The sequence below is a fragment of the Mustela erminea genome, chromosome 19, assembly GCF_009829155.1.
Source record: "Mustela erminea isolate mMusErm1 chromosome 19, mMusErm1.Pri, whole genome shotgun sequence".
Lineage (NCBI taxonomy): Eukaryota > Metazoa > Chordata > Mammalia > Carnivora > Mustelidae > Mustela > Mustela erminea.
This window is the reverse complement of record NC_045632.1, coordinates 20,448,615-20,462,829: the sequence shown is the minus strand read 5'-3', so window position 1 is coordinate 20,462,829 and position 14,215 is coordinate 20,448,615. Positions and strand designations below refer to the sequence as shown.

Below are 14,215 nucleotides of genomic sequence, written 5' to 3'. Positions count from 1 at the left end.
CCTGGTCCTCGCTGCATGCTCAATCACTGTATGTTGAATTACTGACCTACCCAGAGTGTCCTCCTTAACACAGTCCTTTATGGGTGCAGAGAGGTTATCTGACTTACCCAAGCCATACTGCTGGGAAGTCAAGAAGCAGGGACTTGAACCCAGGTCTCTGAATGCCCATGGCACTGTTCTGTCCGCTGGACGCTAGCTTCATGGGAACTGGACACAAATTCACGCCCACCACTTCCCCTCCAGCCTTACTTTTGGGGTGACACCAATAAGAAAACTGCTGAAAACAAGACTTCCTTTCCATGTTAGGCCATTTCTGGGCGGGTGCACACTTCACATGAAGATGTTTGCCCAACTACCCTGAAACACAGAGAGAGGCATGAGGTATAGATTTAAATCCAAATCGCCTGATTTGGGTCGCTCTGTTTCCTTATCTTTCTAGTTTTTGAAAATTGTTTACTTTAAAGGAAGTAGAAAAAAATTATAAATTATTTACCCCCGATTAAAGAATGTCTATAGTAAATACAGAGAAGGCAAGTTTACTTTTTGACCTTAAATGTACCCCTCAGGCACTACCTCCTTCAGAGCTGTTGCCATTGAGCGATTAAATAGCATTTTCACTGGCTCCACACACTCATTTTCCCCAAAGGTATATACTTTAATCTTATCAATTTGAGAATATTTGGTCAGTTTCAAAGAAAGCTTTATGTCTACGAAATAGTCTCAACAGGTAAAAGGACGATGAACGCAAATTTTAATTCTAAACAGAGAAACTTGGCTGCCCTGGTCTGAATCCTGCCTCTGCCCCTGATGGCTGGATGGGTAACAACCTTGGCCAAATCACTTACCCTGTTTCTTCACACACTTAACCCCGAGGGTGTGCAGTAAATGAGATGGTACATATAAGCTGCTTAGCCTATATTAAAGGCTCAGAAAATGTCAATGTGCCTTCCTCCACCTCTTACATCACCCCATAACCTTTTCACCACCTCTACCCCCAAAAACCTGATGGTAAGGCTGTGGGAAACTGAAATCCCTTTCCAGCTTAAAGCGCCCTTTCATTCATGCCATCTGCAGTGGCCAGGACAAGGTACAGACTCGATAAGCCCTTCCAAATGCAATCAGTTCCTAGAAGTCCACCTCTGGGTCCTGGGTTGCATAGGGATGGCACTCCTTTTGGCTGGGACGAACAGAAATGCGGTGACTGGCATGAATACGCGGCTAGTGGGAAGGCAAAAGGACAAAAGCCGCTTTGGAGAACAATCTGGCAACATCTGGCATGACCCAGCACACTTAAGTGTGTGGACCAAATGTGCAAGGAAATAACCCAAATGTTCATCGGTAGGCGTGCAGATAAAAAAGTTAATGTGAATTCATCTCAAAACTGCACTGCTAAGTGAAAAAAGCCAAGAGGTAGAATGAATGGATCACTGTGATGACCTATTTACATTAAAAAAAAAAAAAAAAAAAAAACAACTGTACTCTATTTGTTTGCTGGCACTTATTTGTAGTAGGAGAATAAAAACACAGACTTCTAAAATGTATTCCAAATCCAAAACCAAATGGTCTTCCAGGGAGGGAGACAAAGATTTCAATCCTAACTATAATTTCTTTTTAAAGAATCTGAAACAAGAAAAGATAAGCTGTCAATACTCGCTCATTCTGGAGAATGAGAATAGCAATGTTTATATTACTTTCTACTTTTCCGTGTGTTTTCTTGCTGGGTTATAGAAAATACAGATATTCAACTTTAACAGAAACTGAAATGTCAGACAGTTTTCCAAAGTGGTAGTACCAGCTCACCCCCACCCCTGCACCGGCCAACATCAGCATTAGATGATCCCTCTAGAACCTCAACAATATTGTTAGCTGTCTTGTTCTACTTTTCACATTTTATACTAAAACAAAATTTCCCAACTGCACATGGGTCCTGAAGACACCATGACAGACATGTCTACAAAACAAAATATGTATTCTGCTAATGACAAAGGAGATTGTTTCTGTCACTAGACACTCTTTCTTCTACGGGAAATGGGGTAGCAAGCTTTACTTCCAAAGTTGAGTGATAAACAGTTGAGTGATAAACAGCTCTGTCTATAACCTCAGTGTAAAATACTGGCCAGAAAGTATGCAGACTGTGGGGCAGAGGGACTTCCCCTGGGCCCGCGGCAGAACCTGCTCCGGGCTTGGCTGCCATATACCTGCTCCAGCCTCCCAGTTGTAGAGAAACCTCACTCTGCTTGCCACAGTCTGCATGTGTTACAAAGTGATGGATGGTTAGTTCCTAAAACACTCACAGAAGGACTCCTCAAACTAAGCTCCGTAGGACCACTGAATGTTCGATTCCATACAGGAGGGGGTACTCAATAGAAATACAATCTGAATATCATTTGATGCTGCAAGTCTGTATATACAGTCACTGTAACACATGTTGTAGTGACACTGAGAGAGAGAAAAGAAAAAGAAATTATGGTGCTGTCTTTTGCCATTAAAGAAACAGCATTATCCAGTTTCCCAAACCCTGGGAGCGTGGAATTGAAACCGAGAAGCTCAGGCAGCGGTGGAGGAATGGGCTCCATCAGCCTCTCTGTACCACGGTTCCTCCCTCATGACGGGGTCGTAAATGCAACCTACCTCACCAAGGCAGTGGGGGCTAACTGCGCGGAAGAGCTTGCAACAGAGGCTCCCTAATGGTAAGTGCTCAAAGAGTGTCAGCTACTACCAAGGTGAATGACGACATTCCTCTTGTCGGGCATGCATTTGAAGAAAGGTTGCAACATGCATGTTGACACTGGAAAAGTGACAGGAAAAGAGTAGCCTTGGGGGCCAGAGGAAAGAGTGGGTTTACTTAGCACTGGCTGGAAATCTACATTGAGAATGTGAGGATGTTTACCTTTTCTCTGAAGACCCTGTCTTTGAACAATAAAGGAAAGAGTCTGAAATCTGTTGCCTGACCAGATAAAAAAATGTGAGACTGTGTTCAGAAAATCAGCCTCCAGACAAAAGCCGTTAAAGGCAGAAGAGAAAAAAGAAAATCCTTACTGGTGCACTCTACACAATTTTACAGTAAGCTAACAGGGTGCAGAAGATGTTCTGGAATGTGAGCCACACCTGGTTTCTGTGGGGCACAGCATACACGGCAGCACTGAGACTTCCCTCTGCTTTGGGAGCGCTGACATCCTCCGATTCGTCACAGCCGGACGACAGCTGTGCGTCCGTGTCCTCCTCCTCCTCCCTGGAGCCCAGAGTTTCAAAGGATGGCAAAGAAGATCTTCTTCCTGTCTCATTCTGCCAATTTGGTCTGCATTAAAAGGTCGGGAGCAAAATAAACAAACAGGCAAACCCCCGAACACTTCACATCGGTATATGGACCCACCTCCAAGTCCCCGCCATAAAATGATTACAACCCCCTTACAAAACATACAGAAGCTAAAGGATTAAGTCACCCACAATCCCATCTCCTTGTACACTCAGCATTTCTTTCTGCATTGTAACACAAGCCTCTTAACGTAGGCTTTTCTAGTTCCTATCACTGCCTACATACACAGTTTGCCTCATTGGTAACACATATTTAAAGTCAAAATGTTGGGGCGCCTGGGTGGCTCAGTGGTTAAGCCGCTGCCTTCGGCTCGGGTCGTGATCCCAGGGTCCTGGGATCGAGCCCCGCATCGGGCTCTCTGCTCAGCAGGGAGCCTGCTTCCTCCTCTCTCTCTCTGCCTGCCTCTCTGCCTACTTACGATTTCTGTCTGTCAAATAAATAAATAAAATCTTTAAAAAAAAAAAAAAAAAAAAAAAGTCAAAATGTTAAAGGTAAGCCCCAAATAGGTATACCAGTTTAGTCAGCTACTTCCTGTACTTAAGTCCCCCCCATTATCATTGTTACAAATCGCTCTGTAATGAACATCTACAGGCAAATAATCTCTTCTGTATTTAGGATCCATCTTATGAACCAGATAACTGTACAGTAAAGTGCTGAGTTAAATGGCATGACTCTTTTGGGGTCTACAGGCATACTACACAAAATCATTTCACCAATCAGCTACAATAATGACTCTATTAGTAACAATTTTCTAAAACTTGGCACAAGAACTTAAATCTCATGTATAAATCTTGCATTTCTTACCAAAACAATATATTTCCATTTGTTTGTGTGCAGTAATTGTGTGGTGAACTGTCTTTTCATGCCCTTTGTCTACTGATCCACTTTGCTTCTAATAGGTCTATTTCAATTCAAATTTAATCTATAATTAATCTATATTTATCTACAAAACTCAAAACTTTGTATTTACTGTATTCTTCCTATTCTATTAATTCAGCTGTGGCTATGTAAATTTTCTTTTTAACATACAGATCATTAAAAAACACTTTTTTACCTTCTAAATTCTTAGCTTAGAAGGGCACTGCAGGCATCTGCCTCAGAGATTTGGTAACAGTGAATATAGGATTTCCTGCTCTTACTTATGCATATGTTCATACACATAAATACAAACATACACATAAATTTCATTTCATAAATGAAAGGAACAAATTCCTTTCATTTAAATAGGAATTTGTTTGGTATTTGAACTAGGCAAGGCTGGAAGCAGATTTTTTTTCTACCACTGCTAAGCACTATGCTGTCGAATCCCTTCCTTCCCCTTTGCTCTGTGAAGTGGTCTTTATGAAACCATCACCCGGCATGCAAACCCCAGTTTCCCTCAGGGCATCCACACGCACCTCTCTGTACAGCCAGTCCCACTGTTTACACTACTTCAACTACGCATTTTAAGTATGACGTGGCTAGTCCAGCCGTCCCCCAAGTCAAAACTCTCTGGATTTCCTCTGATGGTCTTATCTGCTCATTCTTTCTAATGAAGTTTAAGATCATTTCCTCATCTTTAAATTCTAATCCAGCTAAAGTGAAATTCTTATGACGAAAACAGGCTATATTCAAACATCTCAGAATGAAGTCAAGATTAAAATGTGAAAACCAAAAATATTAACATGTCCTAGAAGGAAATAAGTGAGCATTCACAACACAGGGAAGGCCAGCCTGGCGATTCACAGACCTGTACCTCTGGGGCTAATAATACATTATATGTTAATTTAAAAAAAAAAAAAAATAGGGAAGGCCTTTCTAGATTTCACAATGTCAGAAACTACAAAGACTGACAGATCTTACTGCATAAAAAGGTACGCAAAAAAAAAAACAACCAAAAAAAAAAACCACAAAAAAGCTGTCAAAAAACAAAATTGAATAAACATGACAGATAAAAGGTAAATCTGGTCATGTATTCCCCCAACCCTACCCCATAAGCCCTTCAAACCTCAGTGTCTTCCTGGTGCTGCTAGCAGAAGGGGGTGGGGAGGACCAAACCTCAGAATGGGCCACCAAAGGCATCACCAGGCTGGCCCCTGCCTACTCCTCCAGGCCATCTTGAATGACTGCCCACCTTACCCAAGTGCCCCAGCCCCTGCCACAAACATCTTCCTTCAGCTGCCCACATCTGTCCTTGTGTCATGCTCCCTCTTCTGTCCTGATAGCTCATCCGAGCCCCACACTGACCATTTCCCCCAAGCCCCTGAGCCGCTCCCAGGCACTCCCTATACCTTCCTCAGCTCTGCTGCCAGTGCTCGCTTCCTGACGAGGAAACCTTGCTGACCGCCCAGCCGGATGTCGGCAGTCACCCAGCTCAAGCAACAGAGCACATGATGTGAAAGAAGAGAAAAGGTTGTAAAGTAGGTGCCAAAGAAGGTAAAATCAGCAGCAATGTTCAGAGAAGGCCACACAAGAGGTGGTGGGTGACAGCTCTCGCATCTAGGTGGTGATACGGGACAGTCCCGTGAGGGGCTGAAGGCTGTCCTGAACTCGCTGGCTCTGTGCAGCCAGGAAAATACCCAGGGCTTTCACAAGCCATAATCTCACAAGAGCCACCCAAGAGAGAATTCTGAGAGGAGTCAAAAACAATCAGTGTCCCAGGACAGCGTCCCTTTAACCCTGATGATGAAAACCTGAGTACTAACTCTAGTCACAGGCACACGCACGCACGCACGCACGCATGCATGCACACGAGAGCTGGGGCGCCTCCGTCAGAGATGCAGCAGAGCCAGCGACAGGGTCCTCACCGAAGCCTCAGCTCAGAGGTGGTGGCATAGGGCTCGATGAAACTGTCCTTTTCGACGCAGGTCGTGTCACTCTCAGACAGGGATCTCTGGCGAGGCTGAGGAATGGCGACAGTCCGGCTGGTCAGCGTTGTTGCTAGGATGACTGCAGCCAGAGCAGATCTAGACAAACACATGCCAGGGAGAAGGTGAGACACAACCAGCAAGCTGAAGGCTGAATGACAGGTCATGAGAATTACTGAAGGGTGACCTTCTGCTCCATGTGCATGCAGTGTGTCCCCACTGACTACGAGCCCGCTGGCTGTTATATGCCTCATTTCATTATCACACCAACTGAATGGATGCATATTACTGCCATCTCCATTTTTTCCTAAAATATAAATGACTTGTCCAAGATTTCCTATTAAGGAGATGGGTCCAGGTCTCCAATCTAAGCAGCCTCTATTCAAGTAGTTTCCTTATTTTTTTTTTTTAAGATTTTATTTGCCAGAGAGAGAACGAGAGAGCACGCGCACAGGCAGGCCGACTGGCAGCAGAGGCAGAGGGAGAAGTAGGCTCCCCGCCAAGCAAGGAGCCTGATGTGGGACTCGATTCCAGGTCGCTGGGATCATGACCTGAGCCGAAGGCAGCTGCTTAACCAACTGAGCCACCCAGGTGTCCTGTTTTTTTTTTTGTTTTTTTTTTTTAAAGTAGTTTCCTTTTAAAATAAAAGATCAGAATGGGGGGCAAAAATGGGAGATATAAAAAATACAAAAAATTTATTTTTAAATTATTTTTTAAAGATATGCATTTATTTATTTTAGTAAGAGAGAGAGAATGCGCGCACGCACGAGTTGGGGGGCAGAGGGAGAGAGAATCTCGAGCAGACTCCATGCTGAGTGTGGGACCTGAGCCAGGCTCTTAAGACCGTAAGATCAGGACCTGCGCTGAAACCAAGAGCTGGATACTTAACTGACTATGCCACCCTCGTGCCCCCCAAAAAAGATATAAATGATTTTAAAAGGCATTTTTAAAAACCCTTGCAAATTATTCAAAACTCTAATACTGGAAAGACAAAGTAATAAATTTATACTCCCACTTGAAAAAGCAAAACAAAGCAACAGATTTACAACTGTGTCAGCTTACTACCTCAGAGAATTTCCAGGTCATGGCACAGTGGAGTCAGGTGGACCTCCTGAGCTATGGAGACAGAACTGAGTGTCCAGGAACAGCACAGCGGATATTTGCAGGACAGAGGACCGGAAAGGAGAGAGCTGAGTGTTCAGCAAAACATTCCTCAGTGCACAAATGTGAGGAAACTATCCAAGGCTGGGAGAAGAGCTACCAACAATGATTCGAGGTTCGGTGCCAGGTGCTTACACACAGTTGGGGACAATGCCTGTTCCCACCAGACAGATGGGAAAAATTATAATCTACAGGGCATTGAGTACAGTCCTCGGAAAGGTCTTGCTTCGGTAGTGGGGAGTAACTAACCCAGGATTGAGCACTACTTCAGCTGTACCTAACAAATCATAAAAACAAGATCTAAAAGATCAAATTGGTTCCAAGGAACTTAAATGCATCCCAGAACAAAATTCTAGAAGATTGGTAGGAATACAAAAATATCTAGCATACAGCAAGGTGACACAACAGCATCTCGTATGCAATCCAAGATAACCAGGCATGCAAAGAGACAGAAAAACACGACCCAAAATGATGAGAGAATCAACAGAAACCCACTCGAAACTGAACGCATATGTTAGAATTAGCAGAGAAGGACTTTAAGACAGTTATTGGGGCGCCTGGATGGCTCAATTGTTGGGCGTCTGCTTTCTGCTTGGGTTGTGACTGAGCCCCATGCCAAGCAGGGAGCCTGCTTCTCCCTCTCCCACCCACCCTGCTTGTGTTCCTGCTCTGTCAGGTAAATAAATGAAATCTTAAAAAAAAAAAAAAAAAAAAAGGCAGTTATAACTGTATTCCATAGGTTCAAAAAGCTAAGTAGAAACATGGGAGAGTATTAAAAAAGACTTGGGGGGGAAAAAAGGCTTGAGCTTTGAGATCTGAAAATTACACTCTATGGGACGGGCAGCAAATCACCCATTGCAGAAGAAAGGACTAGTGAAATTAAAAGCAAAACAAGAAAAAACCACCAAAATGAAACACAAAGAGGAAATTAATTTTTTAATTTTTTAAAAAAGATTTTATTTATTTATTTATTTGACAGAGATCACAAGTAGGCAGAGAGGCAGGCAGAGAGAGAGGAGGAAGCAGGCCCCCTCGTGAGCAGAGAGGCCAACATGGGGCTTGATCCCAGGATCCTGGGATCATGACCTGAGCTGAAGGCAGAGGCTTTAACCCACTGAGCCACCCAGGCGCCCCAAATAATTTTTTTAAAAAGGAGCATCATGAGACATGGGATAAAAAATGTTACTGTTTTATGCTTTAAGCCACTAAGTTTTGGTGTAATTTGTTACACAACAGTAGGGAGCTAATACAAATGGTCCTGGAACAACCAGATATCCACGTGCAAAAAAATCAACTTGAATCTGTGCCTCCTACATCATATTCAGAAATAAACTCTAATTGCATCATAGACCACAATATAAAGCCCAAAACTATAAAACTTCCAGAAGAAAATATAGGAGAAAATCTTTGTGGCCTTGGGTCAGGCAAAGATTTCTTATATATGATACTGAAATCATAATCTTAAAAGAAAAAAACTTCTGCTCTTTGAAAGACACTGTTAAGAGAATGAAAAGACAAGCCACATACAGGGAGAAAATATTTGCAAATCTCAGATTTGATAAAGGACTTGTATCCAGAATAGATAAGGAACTCTTCTCAAAATACCGTAATAGGGGGAGCCTGGGTGGCTCAGTGGGTTAAAGCTTCTGCCTTTGGCTCAGGTCATGATCTCAGGGTCCTAGGATTGAGCCCCGCATCAGGCTCTCTGCTCAGTGGGGGGCCTGCTCCCCCCCACCGCCTGCCTCTATGACTACTTGTGATCTATCAAATAAATAAATAAAATATTTTTTTAAAAATACAGTAATAGGAACACAAACAACCCAGTTTTCAAAAGTGGTGGCACAAGATTTGAATAGACACTTCACCAAATGGCAAATAAACACAAATAAACACAAAAGATGCTCAACAACCTTAGGTATCAAAGAAATGCAAAGAAATGCAAAATAAAACCACAATGAGATGTTACTACACTACTAGAATACTACTTAGTATACTATATAAACTGTACTATATTATACTACAAAGTATACTACTTAGAAAGTCCAAAATTTACATTCATAAGCATATCTGTGGAGTGAGCTTCAAGAAGTAAGCCCCCTTGGGTAGAGACATCCAGAAATCTGCAAGGAAAGATCTAGGAATTTCAGATGTGTGCATGGACTCCAGGTACAACAGAGCTGCCTGGGCCAAAAGAATAAAGAATGGGCCACACCAAATCAATATACGGTCACCCAGAAAGCATAAGGAAGATGGAGATTCACCAAACAAGCTCTATACATTGTTACCTATGCACTGTCACTATTTCCAAAATCCTATCGATAAAAAATATGAGTTAGAACTAATGTCAACTAAATTATAAAACACACACACACACACACACACACACACACACATTACTGCCCAAATCAAGTATTGCTGAGTATGTAACTAGAACTCACACAGTGCTGGTCAGAACATAAATTAAAACTTCAGAAAAAAAAAAAAAAAAAAAAAAAAAAAACTTCAGAAAACAGTTTGACAGTTACTTAACAAATACACACCGAGTCTATGACCCACCTATTCTACTCCTAGGTATCTATCCAAGAAAAACGAAAGCATGTGTAGGAAACAAAGATTTGTACACAAATTTTCATGGCAGCTTTAGTTTTAAAATACTAAAACCTGAGGGGCGCCTGGGTGGCTCAGTGGATTAAGCCGCTGCCTTCAGCTCAGGTCATGATCTCAGGGTCCTGGGATCGAGCCCTGCATTGGGCTCTCTGCTCAGCGGGGAGCCTGCTTCCCCACCTCTCTCTGCCTGCCTCTCTGCCTACTTGTGATCTCTCTCTCTCTGTCAAATGAATAAAATCTTAAAAAAAAATTAAAACCTGAACACAACTCAAATATCCATCCACAGGTAAATGGAGAAACAAACTGTGACACATTCATTATTCATATGATGGAACACTACTCAGCAGTAAAAAAGATGAATTACCTATTTTCACTACATTATGGATGCATCTCAAAATAATTACCCTGAATCAGAGAAACTGGCATAATTATTTTGTGTAATCCCACTGACGTAGAATTCTAGGAAATGCAGACTAAGCTAATATGACAGAAAGCAGCTCAGTGGTGGTGGGGAGATGGGGGTGAGGGTGGACTGGGCAGAGGGGAATGGGAAGGGGGAGAGAAGCACAGGAGGTGGGGAATTACAAAGGGGGCCACAAGGAAACCTGGGGGATAATGGATATGTTTATTATCTTGATTACAGTGATGGTTTAATGGGTGTAAATATATGTCGTAACATGATGCGTTTCAAATATGTAGTTTAAGTCCATTACACCTCAATAAAATTGGTTTAAGAAACATAAAAAGACTGCTTAAGGCAAAAGTAATAATAATACACTGTGAGATTTATAATGTATGGAATTAGAAGGGGCAACAGTAACATGAAGGATGGGAAGGAGGAGACGGAAGTCAGTGGCTGTAGGATTCTTACACTATTACACTTCACACGAAGCATGGTAACATCTCAATGTAATTTGAACGCCAGTTCCTACAAATAAAAAAAATGTGGAAATAGGCCACATCTGCCAAAGCCTTGTGGATTATTTTTGGCTTATAAACATAATAATCCAGGAAGATATTTTTGTACAGTAGAGGAGACAACAAAGATTTTCTAACTGACCTACAACATGCTTGCCATGAGATAAATGTGTTGGTTTTTCTGCTTGAGGATGGAAGGTAAAGCTGTCTCTCGCCATCACTGCTGCCACAGAAACACAGAAGCCTTAACGATACAGCGTCAGGGTTGGTCACAAAGACAGTGAAGAGCTGGGGAGACAGACCCACAGGTGTACTGGAGCCATTGCTTGCCAGTTGTGACACTTTGCACCAGTGCAGGCACTTGAACCCGAGCTAGAGAGCCCAACAAGACCTCTCTAAGAGGGTCGCTGAGAGCATGGAATGAAATAATGCTTCTGAAGGACTTACAACAGTCCTCGGCTCGGGGTAAACACTAATAAATGGCTCTTCTTGTTAGCAACATGGTACTTAAAGAAAAAACAAACACTAAAAATATTTCAAAGTGTTTCTTTCTCAGGAGGCATACCATATTCTAATTTCAAAGGTACCACTCTTGCACGAAATTAGTTCTGTCAATTCAATGGTAAGTATCAAGCCATGTATCCATGTTTTTTTATGGATAAAAAATAGTCTAAAATTCTCCTGTGTCTAAGCCCTTAGAAGGCACAGGCAGAGGTGTTAGGTATAAAAGAAAGTCAGTTCTCTGATGCTGAGAGCACCGGAAGATGAGGGAATCCCAGGCTCTGGGGAGTGAACATCCTTTTCCTTCTTTCCCCCAAATCAGCTATTTTTAAAATTTTTTTTTAAGATTTTATTTATTTGGTTCACAGAGAAAGAGAGAGCACAAGTAGGCAGAGCAGCAGGCTCCCTGCTGAGCAGAGAGCCCGATGTGGGGCTCAATCCCAGGACCCTGAGATCATGACCTGAGCAGAAGGCAGAGGCTCAACCCACTGAGCCATCCAGGTGCCCCCAAATCAGCTCTTTTAAAAGACAGACTTGTACTTCAAAAGAAAATTCTGTGCATAATTCAAATTCCTTTCAACATACTATGAACCTATATACTTGGGCTTTAATGCTTTAATCTGGAACACTACAATTATGAAACAAACTCCATACCCCTGAAAGGGACAGATCATTATCCCACAGAGAAACCATAGTAAGTGCTTCATTATGGAACCAAGATAAACATTTCGAAGGATGTGAATCTAATGGCTGTCCACCTGAGACTCACCTTGGTCTCTCTGGAGAAGGGTTGGGGCTGCGGGGAGGAGGTGTGCGTGGCACAGCTGGCTTTGGTGCGATGCTGGCTGCAGGTAGAAAGCCATGGATGATGTGTTTCTGCACAAATGAAACCCAGCAGTGTCACTGGTGTATGGGATTACCTGGGTCCTGTTGACACCCCGCCTGGGGCCTGAAAGGGGACACCTGCACTGGCCACCCAGGGATCTAACCCCACCAGGAACCCACCAGTCCTCCCCCTGCCATCCCCAATTCCCATATGGCCAGGCAAGGATGCTCACCCAGGGAACACCACTGCAGCTGGCCATTGTGGGAAACCTCTTGTCCTTCCTCCTCAGAGGGACCTGACCATCCCCCAGAGTCACCCTCTAGGACCTCCAGCCTCACAGCGTGACCTCCAATAACCCTACTCTCTCACTTGCTGCCTCACCTGCAGAACGGAAGCTTCTGGAGAGCAGGCAATGTTCTTGTCTTTATCAACCCTGGAACTCAAGCACTTCCCCCCATCAGTCTACACCATGTGGAAGCTTAATAAAGATTTTAGACAGTTTACCTCAAAGACGTGCAGAATAGCAAAAACTAGCTTCTCCACACAACGGAAATCAGAGAATCTGGTTTTAGGCACCTGGCAGTCATTCAGAAGTTTCTGAGTATAACCCAACCTTCACTCTCTCAGTACTAGTCATTATCCACACCTACTCAAGGCAAAACACCTAGATTGCAATAAAGAAAATTTGTCTTCATCGACAAGGTAATAAGAGTATGGAGGGAAAAACACCCAAGTACTTATCATGTAACACGAATTATAGAAGGTGTCAAGGGAAAGACAAATTTGGTGCTGGGATGGCACAGGGAAGGAAGAGCTCCTCCGGGTCTGGCGGCCAGCAAGGGGACCTCTAATGTCCCGCTGAAGAAAAATCACAGAGGCATTTAGACGGGGTCATCAAAGATGGCCACGGCTCTCACATGTGGGAAATGAGACGGAAAAGCATTCTAGGAAGAAGGAACAGCATGAACGATGAAAGAAGCAAGACACTGGCGGCAATGTTCTAGAAATAACAAGTATCCCTCTGAGGGGAGCCTAGAAGAATGCGCGGGAGGTAAGAGTGGTGATTGTTCCCATTTAAGAGTTTTTATACGTGACTAAGGAGAACCTGTGTCTCAGTGAGGTACACCCACCGAAACTGACCCCCGGAAAGGCTCCTCAGGCAGTGAAAGGCATGAAATTGGGAGTAGGCGCCTACAGTGACACAGTGGCCATGATAAGGTTTGGAGCGCAGCATTCCAGGCAAAAGGAACAGCAAAGGCCTGAAGGAGAAGAAATGGCTGGAGAGAGGGCGGGGGAGAGGGGGAGAGAGGGAGAGGGAGAGAGAGAGAAAGTTGGAGGCTCTGGGTTTTAAGGAGCGCAGCAGCACGGACAGATGTCCGTTTTATTAGAATCCCCCCGGCTTCCACGTGGAAGACGGGCCTAGGGCAATACTGGAAGCAGAGGAACAGCGAGGAGCTGCAGCAGCAGCCAGAGAGATGCCAGGAAGATGCTGGAAGCCAGGGTGGAGGCGGGAAAAGCTGCAGGTTATGGTTGGCGGGAAGAATCTATGGAACTTGGCTGATGGGGTTACGCGGTGGGGAGCGGAGGGAAGACTCCAGAACGACTTCCCACTGAGGCATATTCAGCGGTGGAGTAGGACTGTGCCGGCAGGACTGCTCCCCGACACCCGAGGAAACGCTGCAGGGGAGACAGGGCGCCGCCGTCTGACCGAGCCCCACCCTGGGATAGAAGATGCTTTAGAACGCAAAAAATCAGGGCCTCTCGAGTGGGGAACAACGTCATTTTGCGCTGCTACCTGGCCTCAACCGCAGGCCAAATCCCAACCCATTCCTGTTTAACTCCTGCCCCCCGGGATCTACTTACAAACTGGCTCTTGCGGCCCCTGCGAAACCCTTGGAGCATCCTTGGTGCGGGGAGTGGCCGGACCAGGGCTGGACGCACGTGAGGATATCCTAACAAGCAAGGACCGCTCCGTGGAACCTGAGCTCCTCCCGCTGGCTAAGCCCGAGACGCTTTTCCTACGCAATGCACTTCGCAACA

General features: G+C 44.2%; 1 protein-coding gene across 6 annotated transcripts in view; it reads right to left on the bottom strand.

Annotated features, from left to right (window-relative positions):
• The window catches only part of CEP89 (centrosomal protein 89), a 66,276-nt gene extending 52,065 nt beyond the window's left edge, over positions 1-14,211 (bottom strand). For 2 of the 6 annotated variants that reach the window (XM_032324935.1, XM_032324936.1), the window contains exons 1-4: positions 14,039-14,211; positions 12,119-12,225; positions 6,103-6,261; positions 3,109-3,298 (exon numbers count right to left, since the gene is read on the bottom strand). In XM_032324935.1, coding sequence (XP_032180826.1) covers positions 3,109-3,298; positions 6,103-6,261; positions 12,119-12,225; positions 14,039-14,077 — 495 coding nt within the window. In that variant the 5' untranslated portion in view covers positions 14,078-14,211. The remainder of the gene's footprint in view (positions 1-3,108; positions 3,299-6,102; positions 6,262-12,118; positions 12,226-14,038) is intronic. The other 4 variants (XM_032324930.1, XM_032324931.1, XM_032324932.1 and 1 more) reach the window with 2 other exon arrangements.
• Positions 14,212-14,215: the final 4 nt, after the last annotated feature.